Source organism: Coenobita brevimanus, chromosome 71 (assembly GCF_032717465.1).
Source record: "Coenobita brevimanus isolate Jiangsu-jjx chromosome 71, ASM3271746v2, whole genome shotgun sequence".
NCBI lineage: Eukaryota > Metazoa > Arthropoda > Malacostraca > Decapoda > Coenobitidae > Coenobita > Coenobita brevimanus.
The window spans coordinates 48,406,526-48,423,973 of NC_137024.1; the positions used below are offsets into that span (position 1 = coordinate 48,406,526).

The 17,448-nt window shown below is 41.5% G+C and overlaps 1 protein-coding gene across 2 annotated transcripts in view; it reads right to left on the bottom strand.

The window, feature by feature from the left end:
* The window catches only part of LOC145406859 (leukocyte elastase inhibitor A-like), a 105,618-nt gene that overhangs the window by 62,432 nt on the left and 25,738 nt on the right, over nt 1–17,448 (bottom strand). For both annotated transcript variants that reach the window (XM_080277972.1, XM_080277971.1), the window contains exons 2-4: nt 12,272–12,419; nt 1,773–1,955; nt 377–590 (exon numbers count right to left, since the gene is read on the bottom strand). In XM_080277972.1, the coding sequence (XP_080134098.1) occupies nt 377–590; nt 1,773–1,955; nt 12,272–12,394 (520 nt within the window). In that variant the 5' untranslated portion in view covers nt 12,395–12,419. The remainder of the gene's footprint in view (nt 1–376; nt 591–1,772; nt 1,956–12,271; nt 12,420–17,448) is intronic.

Sequence of the window (17,448 nt, forward strand, 5' to 3'; positions counted from 1 at the left end):
CTTCAGAAGTCTCCACAAGTCCTACGGTAGTCGACAAAGGCTCAACAAACATCCCAGGAGAAAGCTGAAGGTATGTGCCATATACTTATGTAATTATAATATTCTAGGACTAAAAACTGATTTTTGGCATAATATTTTTAAAAAGTCAGTTGGAGCACGATTATCCCCGCGGGACGCACACGGCACACTCCCGACATCCCCACGGTTAAGGGGTTAAGCAACAACAAAATCGAACAAACAATTCCAGCCAATCCGAATCTTGGAGGGAACATTGTTCCCATACATGACCGGTCAGATTAATTGGTATGAGGTATAGGCATGTTGGTCCTGACATTTAAAATGAGCAACCATAATTACAAACTAATAATTCCCTCACCAGAAGGAATGAGATCCTTTATCCGAGAATTAGTTTCTTTCTCAACTGCATGATTGATTTCCTGTCGAACTGTTTCACTAGCACCAAAGTCTACTGTTTTGGAGGAGCTCAGGAACTTCTCAGTAAGAGTTTTGTTGTATTCACTCAGCACTGTCAGTTTATCAGAGACATAGGCCATGTTGGATGTGCGTAGCTCGTAATCGGACGACTCAGTCTGTTGGAAAATACATTGTGCTATTACATCCACCTTCCATGATAATTTTCTAGCAATATCCATAATACTAATAACTGAATTAACACAAAACAGATATAACCATTGTGTGAGAAGCTACATAAATGAAGTGATAATCCCGATCCTATCGCGATCTTGTAACTACAGTATCACCACACATCCTAGCACATGACCAAATGGGCTCTAACAATGAGCTAACTGTTAAGAAATATGTTGCTTAAGCTATAATTATGAAAAACAAAGGATGACAATGTCTTAGATAAAATTCTTGCAAGCAGTAAGTATTCTAAAATTTGAAACTTCTCTCTAAAAAAAAAAAAATCACAACTTGTTTGGTATTTATGCTACTGGTAAACAAATGGTTCTGGACAGTACTTGTTAGAAGGCTTATCAAGTAATTATGAAAGACATCCACTGGCATATTAAAGCACTCACCGATGCTCAAACAGGCAAAAAATGGAGAAAAATTGCAGATATACTTAAGAATATCAAAATTGTAGGAATCTTAACCTTCCTCAGGAACACCTGGGTCCGACAGACCCGGTTGATCATGTCTATGCTCTAGTTCAGGAACTTCTAGATGCCTGGGATCTCTATCCTTCTCAATAGCTTCTTAACTTTTTGTGCCCATGCAAGATATACAAGGGGTTATTTTCAGCTCTCTCTCTGTTTTTGCTTTACATTGCTCAGAAGTTGCATTCAAGTCTGTGAGACCCATGTGTAACTGAAGAGGTACATGTGGGCCTCTCTCTCATTTGCGGGTTATTTCTATGCTGTGTGGGATCCACTCTTCCCTTCATGATGGACCTCCATTCATCAAGCTGTGACACAAGTGCTAGGCTCACTTTTTTTTTTTTTTCCCAAAAAAAAAGAAAAAATATTGTGATTTTTTTTCCTTTCATTTTTAAACAGATATATAGAGTTAAGTGAATCAAAACTTATTTGGATAATTTTGTAGTTGACAGGACCTTACAAATTGTAAGATAATCAGGAATTCATTCAATGAAACATTTGTGCAAATACAGCATTCTTATATGCCTGGGTCTGACAGACTCAGGTGCTCCTGAGGTGCACACAACTTTATACAATTCAACAGGTGTTCTTGAGTAAGGTTGGCATAAAAATTGCTTACCAGCACTCTACATCAACAGAGCCTTTACTGACCTTAAGATCTGAAACAATATCTTGAAAAGCTTGGTGTAATTGTTCTTTGTCTTGAGTCAAATGAAGGACCGAGCGCATCTGCTCTTCCGTTGCACTACCTGCTCCAGCATATGTCATGCCGAGAGCTGCCATGACACTGAAGGGTGAAAAGAAGAGATTTCCGGCATTCCCACGAGCCAGTTGCTGTCATGATAAACAATAATTTATGTGAGAGAATTGTGGAAAATCACATTCTTTTCATACAATATCCTAATGTAGAATATTCTAAGATCTCTAAAAGTTTATATAGTAATGAATTTCTTAAAATGGATGGTACATCCAGGGCTTTTAATACAATGCTTTTATGGTTAAGGGTTCCAAAGACCACACTTGAATAGTCTTAGCACATACAAGAGCCTTCCTCAATGGTGTCTAAATTAGAGCCATCTCTGAACCATGCTTCACCTTGAAGCTAACAGGCTGCAAAGTGCTTGTCCAAATGAGAGCTATTTCTGAACAGCTACTACCACCACCACCACCACCACTATAACAGCTACCATGAACACCACCACCACCACCACCACCAATGCTATCACTATTATCATCCCAGCTACTGTACCACCACCATCATCATAACTACTGTACCACCACCATCATCAAAGCTACTGTACCACCACCATCATCACTACTGTACCACCAACTTCATCACCACCACAACTACCACCATTCTCTACTGAATAAAACTGTCTGTTCATAGCATCAGTTAAGTAAAAGACACTGGATTGTAGATGAACAACCTTCTCTCTCTTCACGAACAACCCTCTCTCTCTCTTCAAAGACACATGAAATTCCATGGAAATGCCCCACTGCCTCCTCCATGTGCACGTATTTTAATCAATGGGGAAAACTATTATGGTCCCAAACACCCCTACAGAAAATTTCCATCTACATCAAACTGAACCTAGCCCGTGTAGGACCCAATTCCAACTATGAAGCCAATTTTCATGAAAATCCCTTTTCCAGTTTTGGTTGTGTTACACACACACATACAAACACACACACACACACACACACATAAACCATACATACACAAAACTATACTCACATACACAAACAAAACCACACACACACACACACACACACACACACACACACACACACACACACACACACACAGCAAAAAACTGCATAAAAAGAGAGGTGATAAAGATGTAAGGAAATTTAATTTCCCAAACAGAGCAACTGATCAGTGGAATGCACTACTGAATGAAATAGTGTGTGCCAAAACATTTCACAAATTTAAGGATATGTATGATAAGGTTTACGACACGGGACAGTACGAGCTTGACTCATTCCTGTGAAGATACAATTAGGTAAGAACAATTAGGTACAATTAGGTATGAACACACACACACACACATACACACACACACACACACACACACACACATACACACACACACACACACACACACACACACACACACACCAGCTGAACAGGACAGTAATCCCAAGGAGGGTGTAAAGGTGATGATAGGGAGAGCTGGAACCGATTTCATCAGCCCTCAGAACTTGCTTCTGACCATCCCCCTTTGCTGGACTTTTTTACTGTTTCAGTAATAAACACAGTATGCCAGCATACTCTCCTGTAAAATTTTCTCCAACTGTCAATACCAATATACATGCACCTTACACATCACACTACCTTTTCAAAATTTAAGAAAAAAAAAAGAAAATGGCATCTCAACACCCAGCCTCGGACTCCCCACATCAGCCACTCTCCTGGTAACAGCCAATAGAGATGCTGGAAGCACTGTCTGAATCACTTCTTCATTTCTGCAACGTTCTCAGCCATTCCTCTAATTTTCTTTCTGTTGAACACCATCTCTCTTCCTCTAAACCTCACCTTCTCTTCCTTACCAACACCCTGCTGTCTGAGGTGACTGATAGCAAATCCTTCTCTACATCCTCCAACTTTCTCTATACTCACTTCAGAGCCAGAGGTGGCTTTTGAGTATGTATCTTGCTTTCGTGTTCCTGATCTTGAATCTTTTGAATTCTCTTCTCTCTAACTTCAGCTATCCTGTCAATCTCTGACTATACAGCAAATATCTAAGCTGTTTACTTGTCTCTTAATTCTACTCACTATGAAAAAGTCTTTGACTATTTTACTACGAAGATGGAACACATCCAATCAATTTCTCCTTTCTCTGAAATCCCCATTCTATGAGGTGCTATCCCAAAGCTGCCAAAATCAGAATGCAGGGCGGAAATCGTTTGTCATACTGTGTGCGGATGGTATGTGGCAGTGCACACACCCTTTGTTTGTTTGTGTGTCAAGTGACACTGTGCAGGGTGTATGCATCTGCTGCATGTGTGTTTTTATTTTGTCACTGTATTTGAGCTAGTTTATAAATTCTGTGACATCAAAAACAGAGGATGTGAAAGAGCAATGTGTGTGGATGTTTTGTGTGAAACTTGGGAAGAATGTGGCACAAAGTCATAAAATGTTAAAATATGAAATTGGAGACAATGCTTTGGGGGTTACACAAACCTATGACTGGTTCAAGCATTTTAAAAATGGAAGAATCTCAACAGATGATGATGCACATTCTGGTCGCCCTTCCACCAGCTCAGCTCCTGACAATGTGGCCAAAGTTTGTGAAACCATCCTTGAAGATCGCTGGAGGACATACCATGATGTTTGTGACATTGTTAGCCTATTGTATGGAACCTGTCAAAGCATTTTGTCTGGCAACCTTGACATGAGATGAATCGCTGCAAAGTTTGCCCCGAGGCTCCTGTCTGATGAGCAAAGACAGCATTGTGTGGAGGTCTGCACAGAGCTCAAGGAAATGGCCAGAAATGACCGTAACTTCCTCTCACGTGTCACTGCTGGTAATGAAAGCTGGGTTTACAGGTACATCTCAGAAACCAAACAACAGTCATTGCAGTGAAAAGCACCCAGCTTCATCCCAACCAAAGAAGACATGTCAGGTCAAATGCAATGTGAAGTCAATGCTCATCACTTTCTTCGACATGGAGAGTATTGTTCATGAGGAATTCATTCCTCAAGGACAGTGCGTCAATGCAAAGTACTACTGTGACATCTTGGAACTGCTCCAGGAGGACGTGGTGAAATATGTCCAAACAAGTGATGCACAAACAAATGAGTGCTTCATCATCACAATACACCCATGCAAACAGCCCTTGTTGTTCAGCAGTTATTGGCATTAAGAAAACATGCCAGTTCCCCTTATCCACCAAAGTTGCCCCCATAATTTTTTCCTCTTTCTGAAAATGAAAATCCACCTGAAAAGACTAAAACTGACACTACTGAGAAAATCTAGGAGGAATCATAGATGCTCCTGAACAAGCTGATGCTTAAGGACTTCCAGAACATGTTCCAATCATGGGAGAAGTGCTGGGATCAATGTCTGCAGGCCCTAGGAGACTACTTTGAAGGGGATGATGGTGATTAAGATGATGTAGGTTTTTTCCTTGTTTAGTCAAATTTCAGTAACTTTGGGGTAGCACCTCATGGGTGATTTCAGTCTTCCTCACCACCTTTGGCTCTCCTTTCCTGGTGAACAAGACTACATCTTTTCTATTCTTAATGGCCTACAGCAGTTTGTACAACAACTCACCCATATACCTGACTGCCTTGGAGAGAGTTCCAACATATATGACCTTTCCCTTACAGCTAAGCCCTCTGCTTAAGCTGTTACTTTTTTCTCTCTTTGCTGGACTCCTCCCATCACAACTTTATCATCTTAACCTGTCCTATCCTCAATAAGGCCTGCGGACACCTCCCAAGAAGTGGTGGGTTTGGCACTTTGGAGCTGCTGACTGGGAGGCCCTCAGGCAATACATGTACTTCGTTAATTTTCCCTGGAATGATTATTGTTTCCATGGCTGACAGCCATCTTATTGTGCCTCACACTTTAGAGAGGTTATTCTCTCGGGCATGGAAGCATACATTCTTTTATCCTGTGTCTAAAAAAAAAAAAAAAAAAAAAAAAAAAAAAAGTTTAAAATTTAGAGAGGTTATTCTCTCGGGCATGGAAGCATACATTCTTTTATCCTGTGTCTATAAAAAAATTAAAAAAAAAAAAAAAAAAAAAAAAAAAAAAAAGTTTAATCACACTTGTTCTAATGCTGTTCACAACATGTAGAGGGCCTTCAATAGGTAATGGAGCCAACCCACCCCTGAATCTCATCTCTTTTGTATCTCTGCTTGGAACCATGCTAAGCCTGTCCTTCACTCTGCTAATAATTTCATTTGTGCTAAATGCTCTGAACTCTCCGACTCAAAGTCATCCTGCTCCTTCTGGCACCTTGCCAAAAACCTTTCTACCAAATTTACTTCATCATCCTTCCCTCCTCTTTTCTGCTATGATGGATCCGTGGCTATTTCTTCTACTAAAAAGCAAACTCTTATCTCAGACTTTCTCTTCCAATTCCACCTTTGACAATTCTGGTGCTATTCCTCCATCACTTTTTCCCCTCTTACTTCCTCATGGTTGATATTAAAACTTCTTCAACTGAAGTGTTTTCTGCCTTTATTGGCCCTAATACTAACTGATGGGGTCCTTACTGTTGTCCTCAAGAACTGTGCTTTTATGCATACACCCTGCCTAAGTAAACTCTTTCGCCTTTGTCTGTTGTTATGGCATATATAAAATGGTGCACTCTTAACCTTTCATTAATCACCAAAATGGGTAAGGTACAGCTCACAAGAAAACTAACTTACTTTACTTACACTGTAACATACACACACACACACACACACACACACACACACACACACACACACGCACAAAACAGGATTCATTTACACAAATGGGGGACTTACATAGGCCTTAAAATACAAATAAGAAAATGAACTATTTCTCTTACTTAACCAAATTACAATTAGTGGAGACTACATACTCACAGCTTGGGAAACTAGGAGAACTCATTGGTGATATAACCTATATATTATCGACATGGTAGTGTTATGTGGAGAAAGGAACCAAAATGGGGAAATGGTGCACAAACAGTGTGATTTGTAGGCCAAGGGAACAAATGTGTCAGCAAAAATGTGATGAGTGATACACTGTGTCAAGTGGGAAAGGCTTTCTGTAGGTGTGTAGTGATAAACGTGAAACGGTGATTGTCTGTAACTCGCAAGGTCCTCGAGCTTAAATAATAGCTTTACTCTGCCTCCTTAAGGTATATGAGCCAATGGGCTGGCTTAATTATAATCTACAACTAACGAAATACAAAGGAAGCTCAACTACCGATCATAAGTTAACACCTAGTAACCCTTAGCCAATTAAGAGCTGTTCAAAAGGTGGAGGTGGTCAGCTATAAGAAAACACACTCATTCTGCTCCTCCCACAAGGTCTCTATGCATAGTAAATGAACAATTATTTAATGATTTCTGCCCAACTCTTATCTGCTTCCTTACATACAACACATCTGTGATCTTTCTGACAGCCGGGCAAATACAGAAATGAAAAGATTTAGTGATATATTTCCCACTTTGAAACAAAGCAGATAAGGGAGGCCTCAAAATGATTTAGTGTTTTTGAGCTATTTGTCCTGTCTCTCACTTTATCACATCTGTGTAAATAATGGAAAAAGATTTAGTGATCTTTCTGACAGCCAGGCAAATACAGAAATGAAAAGATTTAGTGATATATTTCCCACTGTGAAACAAAGCAGATAAGGGAGGCCTCAAAAATGATTTAGTGTTTTTGAGCTATTTGTCCTGTCTCCCGCTTTATCTTCACATCTTCTATTTCACCGATCCGCTATTAGGTAACTACACCAGTGACACTGTCAATTTGTACCTTTCCTTCTTGCTGGAAATTTGCTCTCATGCAGCATGTCCCCAAAGAAGGGTGACTATTCCCAGTCCTCTGACGATTGTCCAATTGCTTTAACATCCTGTATTTCTAAAGTTTTTAATCTATTCTTAGTAAAAATTTTTAAAAGCACCTTTCCTATCACAATCTTCTCTCTGATCATCAGTATGGGATCCGTCAAGGACACTCCACTAACAATCTTCTCACCTTCATTTCAGACTCCTGGTCATCATCCTTTCAGGACTTTAGCAAATGCTCTGCCACTGCACTTGACATCTCAAAGGCTCTCAAATAAGTCTGGCATAAATCTTTAATTTCCAAACTACCCTCTTACAGTTTTACCCTTCTATCTGTGCCCTCATCTCTAGCTTCCTTTCTTGTCGTTCTATTCCTGCTGTTGTAGACAGCCACAATTCTCCTCATGGGGCTATCAGTGGTGCTGTTTCCCAAGGTTCTGTCCTATCACCAACTCTCTTCCTTCCATTCATCAAAGACTTTCTAATCACAACATCTAACCCTATCCACTTCTATACTGATGACTCCACCCTTTACCTTTCAATCCGCTTCCCACAGCATCTATCACAAAAGTTACTTCAACAAACAAGAGATGATGTTAAGGCACATTTAATTTCTGACTTGGCTTATACCTCTGAATGGGATAAAAGTTTGCTTTTTTTAATGAATCAAAAATTCATTTTTTACATTTTTTGACCCATCAAAATCTATCACTGGAATATCCTCTAATTTTTCACAATACCCAACACAACCCTGAATCTCCTTTGAACATACTCAGGGCTTCATTCTCTTGGGATTTATCCTGGAAAGATCATATTACCTTTCTTGTAAAATCTGCTTCCAAGAGATTAGGTGTGCTAACCCAACTCCATGCCTTCTTTGCCCCTACACATGTGTTGACTTTATAAGCAGGTTTTACTGGCCTGCAAAGAGTAAAATTTTCATGTGTGGCGAGGCTCCCCACACACAATTCTTCTCAGCAAGATGAAGTCAAAATCTTTTCATCTCATTAACTTTCCTCTTCTTACTGGCTTCCTTCAACCTCTGTTCCTTCACCACACTGTTGCATCTTTATCACTTTTCTGTCACTGCTTCAATGGTCAATGCTCCTCTGAACCGTGCTTGCATCCCTCCAACACTACAGTGGGTGCGTAGCATATATCGAGCAGCAAACTCTCCTCCTTTTCTGTTCAACTCTCCAATGCAAGAGATAACCATTACTCCCAGTCCTTCACATTTGCAACAGGCCAGTTCTGGAGCTATCTTCCTCTGTCTGTATTTCTAACTGCCTATGGCCTCCAGTCTTTTAAACACACTGTGTCCAGGCATCGCCATGTGAAAGGACCTTGAATTTGACTTTTTTTTTTTTTCATTCTCTCTTGGAGGGAACAATTCTTGTGGGCTTCTAGCCTTTGGTTCCTTATCCCTCTGATAACACACACACACACACACACACACACACACACACACACAATTGTAGCATAGTCAAGCCTTGGTATACGTCAGTTTGGTATGAGATAAATCGACAGAGCAATGAACTGAAAGTTATACCCACCATTAATGATGGTGAAATTCGCCTTTACAATAATTATGGTGTCTGTGTACAACAATCCAGTGTATATACGGTGTCTCCCACACAAGCCAACAATCAGATATCTGAGCCAAGACGACCCCCCAGTGTTTATATTCGTTGTGATTGCCTCATCCATCTGTTACGGCTTGTGCATGCAACATCTGTAAAACACCACTGCTACCACCAAATAAGTGGACTGATTACTTTTTGTGTGTGCAATACCAAAACTTGTGACGTGGAAATCATGTCTGGCATGGATACTACCCCCAGTGGAAAGCATGATGTAACTGAAGGTGCCAAAAGCAAACATAAAAGGGTAAGATTTTTTTAGATTTTGCATTACGCGGTCCAAAACCCCCTCCCTATCCCCAATGAACGAACATTCCACAGTATCAGCCTCTGTATTTGATAAATATTTTCGCAATGAGTTTTCACAATATAACCCTATCACATACCAAGGTGTGACTATTATATTACAGTGCAGTGCCATAAACATAGCCAATAAATAAATATCACAAACTCTGGGCATATGTGTTGTTGTTTCACAACCTCCATCTGATCCAGCAGACCCGTCGACTGCTGGTAAGCTACTGCCCCAATGAGGCTGTCCCACAGGTTGCCTATGCTATGTGTGTCTTGGTGTGGCAAGCACTGTGCAGTGCTCCATTGTGCATGTTACAGTATGTTGTGCAGGACTATTCTAAAAGTAGTATGTGTTATCTGTGATCCCACCCAACCCAAATTTAAACTGGTAGCCAAAGAGGGCTAGGTGATGTTCAGATCTAAGTCTAGCAAGGTGAACATGATCATCTCTATTTCATCCCTCAGCTGCATATAGCATTCCAGAAATGCTGATCTGTAGACTGTGTCATACATTCTGGAAGAGCCTCGTGAAATATTATGAACATTTTGGTCATTTTTTGCATCTACTGCATGCTTATGCTTGATGAATGGGTTGCAAATCATCAGTGTGGAGGGTAAACTTTGTCTGACTAAAATGTTCTCGTGTTTGGTTAAGAATAAGTGGGTCAAAACACATGGAGAAAACACGATTTTTTAAATTGATTTTCCGGCACCACGTACATAGGAAATATTTAGGGCCACTGCAGCCTAGGGGTTAAGGACACCTCCAATGGCTGAACGTCAAGAGAAGCAGCTTGTATTACAGCGTCCAGATCAACATGTACTGTCCTGCACATGAACTGAATATGTAGGTGCTTCATAACTGCTGCTGTTGGAATATCTAGAGGTGGGATGTTGTTGCAGTGTGTGTGTGTGTGTGTGTGTGTGTGTGTGTGTGTGTGTGTGTGTGTGTGTGTGTGTGTGTGTGTGTGTGTGTGTGTGTGTGTGTGTGTGTTCTTACCTTACCTAATTGTTCTTACCTAATTGTATCTTTACAGGAATGAGTCAAGCTCGTACTGTCCCGTGTCTTAAACCATATTTATCGTACATATCCTTAAATTTGTGAATTGTTTTGGCACACACTATTTCATTCGGTAGTGCATTCCATTGATCAATTGCTCTGTTTGGGAAACTGAATTTCCTTACGTCTTTATCACCTCTCTTCTTATGCAGTAATATTAAATAGTGTGTGTGTGTATGTGTGTGTGGGAGCCTGGGAGATCGGTCTACCACACGTGTGTGTGTGTGTGTGTGTGTGTGTGTGTGTGTGTGTGTGTGTGTGTGTGTGTGTGTGTGTGTGTGTGTGTGTGTGTGTGTGTGTGTGTGTGTGTGTGTGTGAGAGAGAGAGAGAGAGAGAGAGAGAGAGAGATTGTGTAATGGCACAAGGTGCTGCACAGAACTGCTTGCCACATAAGAATGTAAATCAAACGATAATCCCCTCTACCACACACAAGACACATCACAAAGATCCAAGAACTAAACAATATGATTAATATCAAAATTATCATAATGAAAATGGAAAATGTAAGACCTTTTTAACAACACTCAATCATTTCATGACCCCTCTCGGCTCTATACCATAAACAAAAACCTCCAAGACCCATGCCACCATCACCTCTAATAGCAAACACCCCTTCCTACAAAGAATAAGCAAACATACTCATGGGCCACTATGCAAACATAAGTCGCCCAACACCAACATGCACCGAGCCTGAAAATCAAACTTCTTAGCACATGCAGTCCACTTGACCACAAAATGCAACCTCATTCACTCCGGAAGAGACATGTAACATTATCAAGATAACAAAGAACTCTACAAACACAGGGGCAGATGGCATCAGCAATCTGCACCTGATACATTTGGGATTAAATGGCATCCAGGCCTTCACAAATGTCAGCATGTTTTCATACATACCCTGTAGCAAACCCAATACTGTACTGTATTTGAAAATATGGAACAATTATTAATACTGTATACTTAACTCAAACATGGGTGTATCTGTGAAAACCTTGTGTAACCCTAACTTCAAATCTGTCTCACAATCTCAATATACACAGAAAATCTACACAGTTTTACTTTAGCAACATGATGGTCGGTGGCAGTGATTATCATCCACTCACTCAATGAAGGGCTGCCTATTACTGTACCTCCTTCACCTACAGTATATTATTCTTTTTCTGTGTCTAACGTCCTCTCGTCCTACAACAGGATGCTGTGGGGTCCACTATGGTGCCCCTGTTAATCAGGTGGAGAGATGCAAATGTAGCACCCATCCAGGAACCAAACCTCTGCATTCTTCCCCATGCCTTGCTGTGGCAAGATGCAGTCTACCATCCAGAAACATCGGTTCATTGCATGGGAATGTCCTGAAGAGACACTTGCTTGCCTACAGTTGATGGGTCTACTCGAACAGACAGACTGGGGCAACTAACTATAACAATGACAACTTTAGCCACACATTTTGCATCAGCACCTCAACTCACTTTCTTCTACTACATATTTTGTAACTATGTTTACAATTTGTGACCTACAGTACAGTATTCAGCTAAGAGTCACACATCAAATGAGAGGTAAGTGTGGAGAGAACAGTGAAGAGAACACATGCAGGACTACATCATCTTCAGACAAACACATAACTCTCTACAGAATGAAAAGGATCAACACAGATGTTACTCACAGTGTACAAGTCCCGGGTGAAGTTGTTCTGACTCTGAGCCAATGATGCAACTGCCTCTGCATGAGGGTAAGCTGACAAGGATGGTCCCTGCCTGCCCATCTGTGCCCCACTCATGGCTGCCATTGCTATAAAACTTAAAAAACACAACCTGTAAGAAAGAAAGAAAGAAAAAAAAAAGTAAGGTACATTTTGCATCACTTTACATACTTACATGTCAGCAGGCCAGTGTAAAAAAAAATACCTACAAGTTAGCATACCAGTGTAAAAGACCTACAAGTCAGCAGGCCAGAGTGAAAAACCTACACATCAGCAGGTCAGTGTAAAAACCAGGCTGCTGCACAATCAGACACCAAATTCTCATCCACCGGGAGGCTGTGGAGATACCTTAATCTCCGTAAAGCTATACAATAAACCCTCATTATAACAGAATAATTGAGGGGAGGCCAGGGAAGCTGGATAAAGCAGATAGTCCATTATATCCAGTGGTTCCCCCCCCTCTCCCCTGCAGTGGGATTTCTACCACATTTGAAAACAGATGAGTACGACAGCATTCTAGTACTGCAAATGAAAACTAAATCTATTTTCATTAAATCAGCCCATAATTTGACCCATTTGCAGCTCACCTAACATCCTTTTCACAGCCATTCACTACTAGTACAATATTACTATAGTCTGTTATTTCATCTCGGCAATCATGATGAAGGGAGGGCAATTTCAGCCCAGGTTGGAGTAAAAAAAGGTATGAAACGTATGTCTTGTACAGTAATTGTACCTGTATGATGGCTGTAGGTACACTGATTACACTGCCACTCTTCTTGTATGCTGTACACAGAGTTAAGTGTCATTCATCTTCAATGTTGGCAAAGATGGTTTTTGGTGGCTCTGGTGTCAAATCTGGTATAGAGAGCCCTGAGGTGCTTGGGGTTAGGGTCCTGAAGGCTATACTGCTGGATCCTGAGGCTATGCAGAGGCTGGCTGAAAATGATGATGCTACTGTGACAGTGGAGGTCTCTGTGCAAAACCTCATGGCTGCAGGAAAGGGCACAGGCTTGAAAAACAGAGATCTTAGGCTGGATCTGCCTTTGTTCTTACAGCTGCATTAACTCTAGCCTGATGATTTGCATGACCTGATATGCTGAGCCAGGGGTCCACCAATATCGTCCATAAGGGTCAGGATTGTGTCTGCAGCATTTATGCCTGCAGCTAGTGACAGTCCAGGTGCCTCTTCCTCCTCTTCTTCGCCTTTCTCCTTTGCCAGTGTCTTCTCTTGTAGATCTGTAACAATTTCCTTTTCTGCCTGGTAATGGCGGCCAGGCATACCTGCATCCTCATCCAGCTGCTCTTGCAGCTCCTCCTCGGCAAGGTTCCCCTGCCTTGCAGCTGCCAATATTTCTGCGATCCTTTGTGGCCCAAACTCCTCAAATGCATGCTATGGTACTGAAGTCTTGGGAGTTCTGAGGAGTGTGCACTGCCATTTTTTAGTGTGGCTAGTGGCTCTTCCTTCCGTGACTCTGCCCAGTCAGGGCTCTTGTTAACTGCTGATGGTTGCGAGCCACTTGGCTCCTAAGTTTTCCGCTTTACGAGCCAAATAAATTTTTAGTATCCAAACTCACTACGAGCTGAAATATTTGACGAGCAATAAATATATTTATTTATTTATTTCTGGCAATATAGCAATAATAATATAATATTTATTTACACAGTCTATTTTTAAACATTCACAATGACGACAAGGAAAGACTTAATAATGATCATGACATGCTTTTTTGTTCATTTAAGTGAGATTTACTTATTTTGTAGTTTATTGGGCTTGAAGTGGATGTATTTTCTCCTCACCAAAAAGGGGATTTGCATGTAAAATTTGTTAGCCGAAGGGAAGAAATACTCTCATTTGCGAGCTGTGGCTTGCCAAACAAGAGCCCTGCCGGTTGAAGATGGTGTCCTTACAGGTGCACTTCTTGAAACTGTGGAGGGTTTTCTTGCCACTGGTGTCCTCATAGTCAATCTGGTCCATCCCATCCCATCAGAACAAAGTACTGTTTCAATCGGAGGTTTCTGTAGGGTCTCTTGGCACTCTCTTAATAACTCCCTGGTCCATCGGCTGGATAAGGGCAGTGGTGCTGGCAGGTAGGAACAAGACCTTGATTCATTCAACCTTGTTGTAGTTTGCCAGAGGAAGGATGGGATGGTGCACTGTCAAACAGCAGAACTGCCTTAAGTCATCAGAACTGATAATGTACCATACATTTTTTGATGTTGCCGACAGAAGGGTCAAAGCTGTGGTGGAACCTGTCATGAATGATATCCTGGGAAAACCAGGCAGAATTATTACCGTAGTATGCCACAGAAGGCTTGGCCATGTCCTTGAGTGACCTGGGTCACTTGCTCTTACCTACTATGACTGCTCTTACCTACTATGACTGGCTGTAGGCGATGAGAGCCAATCAGTAATGGCACGGGCCAGAATGGAGATATTGTACTCTTTCATTGTTTTATGCTCTGGAGAGCTGTCAATATCTTTCAAAGCCTGGTCATTTTGAGAAACAGCACACCAGAACAGCCCAGTCTCGTTTGCATTGTTAATTTGAAATTCATGTTTCTGAAGATGCTGGACAAATGGCTCCACAGCATCGACATCGGCACTGAGTATCTCTTCAGTTATGGCCTTGTTGACAATGCCATGGCACCTCCTGAACCTCCAGCCATCACTACATTTGAAATTTACTATTCCTTGCTGTGTAGAAAGCCTATGTGTTGTTTGTTGGATGTCCTGGCCATGCACAGGGGAACCCCCAGCTCGCTCCTGTGTGTACTACTTCCAACATATGCCATGAAATGTGGTTCCAAATAAATGTCAATATAACTGAAATAAATCAGCAGAGCCTCTTGCATTTCAGATAATGGGAAAAATTGTAAAACACGTAGAGAATTTTACCTACCTTGGAAGTATGCTCACATGTAAACATAACACTGATGCAATAGTCCTTGCACAAATCAACCATACCTCAGCCTCTTTTGAACGTCTCAGATCATCTTTGAAAATACCAACTTGAGAATCGAGAAAAAGGTACCAATATCTATGACTGTATGCCTCTCCCTCTCTTATATGGTGCTGAACCCTGGACTACTTACCAAAGCCACATCAAACAGCTTTAGTCACTTCACATTTGATGCTTACAAAGCATCCTAGGACTCACATGGGATGATGAAGTCCCTCACAAATTCTCTAGCAGGCAAAGTCAACCAGCACTGAAACCATGCTGCCTAAAATCCATTTGAGATGGGTTGGACACATTCCACATGCCTGTACACTGTCTTCCCTGTCAGGTTCTGTATGGCCAATTCTCTGCAGCACGCTGCAACCCATCTATTGCCAGACGCCTCATTCCCCTAAGGGGGCCACAAACAAATCACCTCCATGTCGCCCTGCCCAACACCATTTCACTGTCCTGCTCCCAGCTCACACACCCCCTCTTTCATATACCTCTCCACTCCATCCCTCCATTTCATCCTCACCTTCCCCTCCCTCTTCCCCCTCCATCTCACTTGCATACACTTTCCTTGTTAGCCTCTTGCTCTCCATTCTCTCCACATGGCCAAACCACCTCAATGTACAATATTTCTTTTAATGATTTCTATCACATCCACCTCCACACCACAACGCTCCTTCACTTTCTCATTTGTCAGTCTGTCTGTTCATGTAACTCCACAGGCTCCTCTCAAATAACTCATTTCCACTGCTCTTACTCTTGACTTGTGTCCTTCCAACAACGTCCAAGTTTCACTTCCATATGTTAGGGTTGGTATCACAATACTGTCATGCAGTGACTTTTTTACTTCTATGCTCATTCCCGTGTTCCTTATCACTGCTTTCAAAGAACCACAAACCTTTCTTCCCTGTTGTACTCTTTCAAGCACTTCACCCTCTAAACTTCCATCCTTACTCGTCACACTATACAAGTACCGTACCTGTACTTAAATGTACTCACACTTTCCATTTCCTCCTCATCCAGCCTCATTGTACATTCACTGCAATCCAACGGGACAAAAGCTATGTAAGGATAATATAGAGACAAGTATGATGAAGTTCAACATCATACCAGAGGATCTTCTAACCAATGCCTCTGACAGAAAACCATGGCGAGTACTCTGCTGCAAAGGAATCATTCATCTCAAAGAAGCTCAAAACCTGGCCAGAGATGAGCAAAGATAACGGAGGCACAACCAAAACTGATTTCTCCAGCAAACCTTGACCTGACATGCCAACAGTGCGGCAAAGTTTGCAGATCCAGGATTGGTCTGCAGTCAAAACACTGGCACCAAAGACAATCACAATGAGTACAGCAGCAGTCGTCTTCTGTAGCAAGACAGCTTAAGTGTGTACGGTGCAATTATAACATCATGTGTTGGCACAGTATTCAAGGTACATTTGATAAAAGAAAAAGCTGATGGCTTTAACAAAGTAGCTAGCTGCAGCTGGTGGGCAAGTTACATAAGGGATCCCTTGTGAAATGACTGATCAGGGTGAACCAGATCCATAGTGGGGGTGAACAGACTAAAATGTGTGCGCAATGACTAGATAACATACTGTACTGTTGAGAAGCAGAATTTGCTAATTAGGTAGTCTGGATGTTTCTCGACATTTTGGTATTTTACTGTTACGAGTCAGAGTTGCCAGTAAGCCTGCTTTTGTAAGCATATTTATTTTGTAAGTTGAACAACCCTAACCCGTAAAGGGAGGAGCGTAAATTCTGGTTGTTTAATTTTTGTGCTCTTTTTCTCAACTATGTTTTACTTATGTGACTGTTCGTTACATTATGTAATTTATGTTTGTATACTAAATAATTTAGAGTGTTATGCAGTGTAAGTGAAACCTGGATTTTTGATGTCTCTAGTTGGTAACTGTTTTAATTGTTGCCCTGTCGTGTGTGTGCTAGAAACTTTGAGTGTAATGTAAGGCTATTTAAGGATGGGGAAGAACCTAGAGAGGTTTAGTTAGTTTTTGAAACAGCAGCCGTGGCAACCGAGGGCATCACAACACCCCCAGGAGGTGACAATGGAGGGGTAGGTAGGGCGCATGCGACGTTCGTGCGATATGGGAATAAGTCTCATATGGCCACGCGCCCCTATTCCACGGAGTGCACCTGGTGTGAACATCTCAGTCCGGGTGCATTACC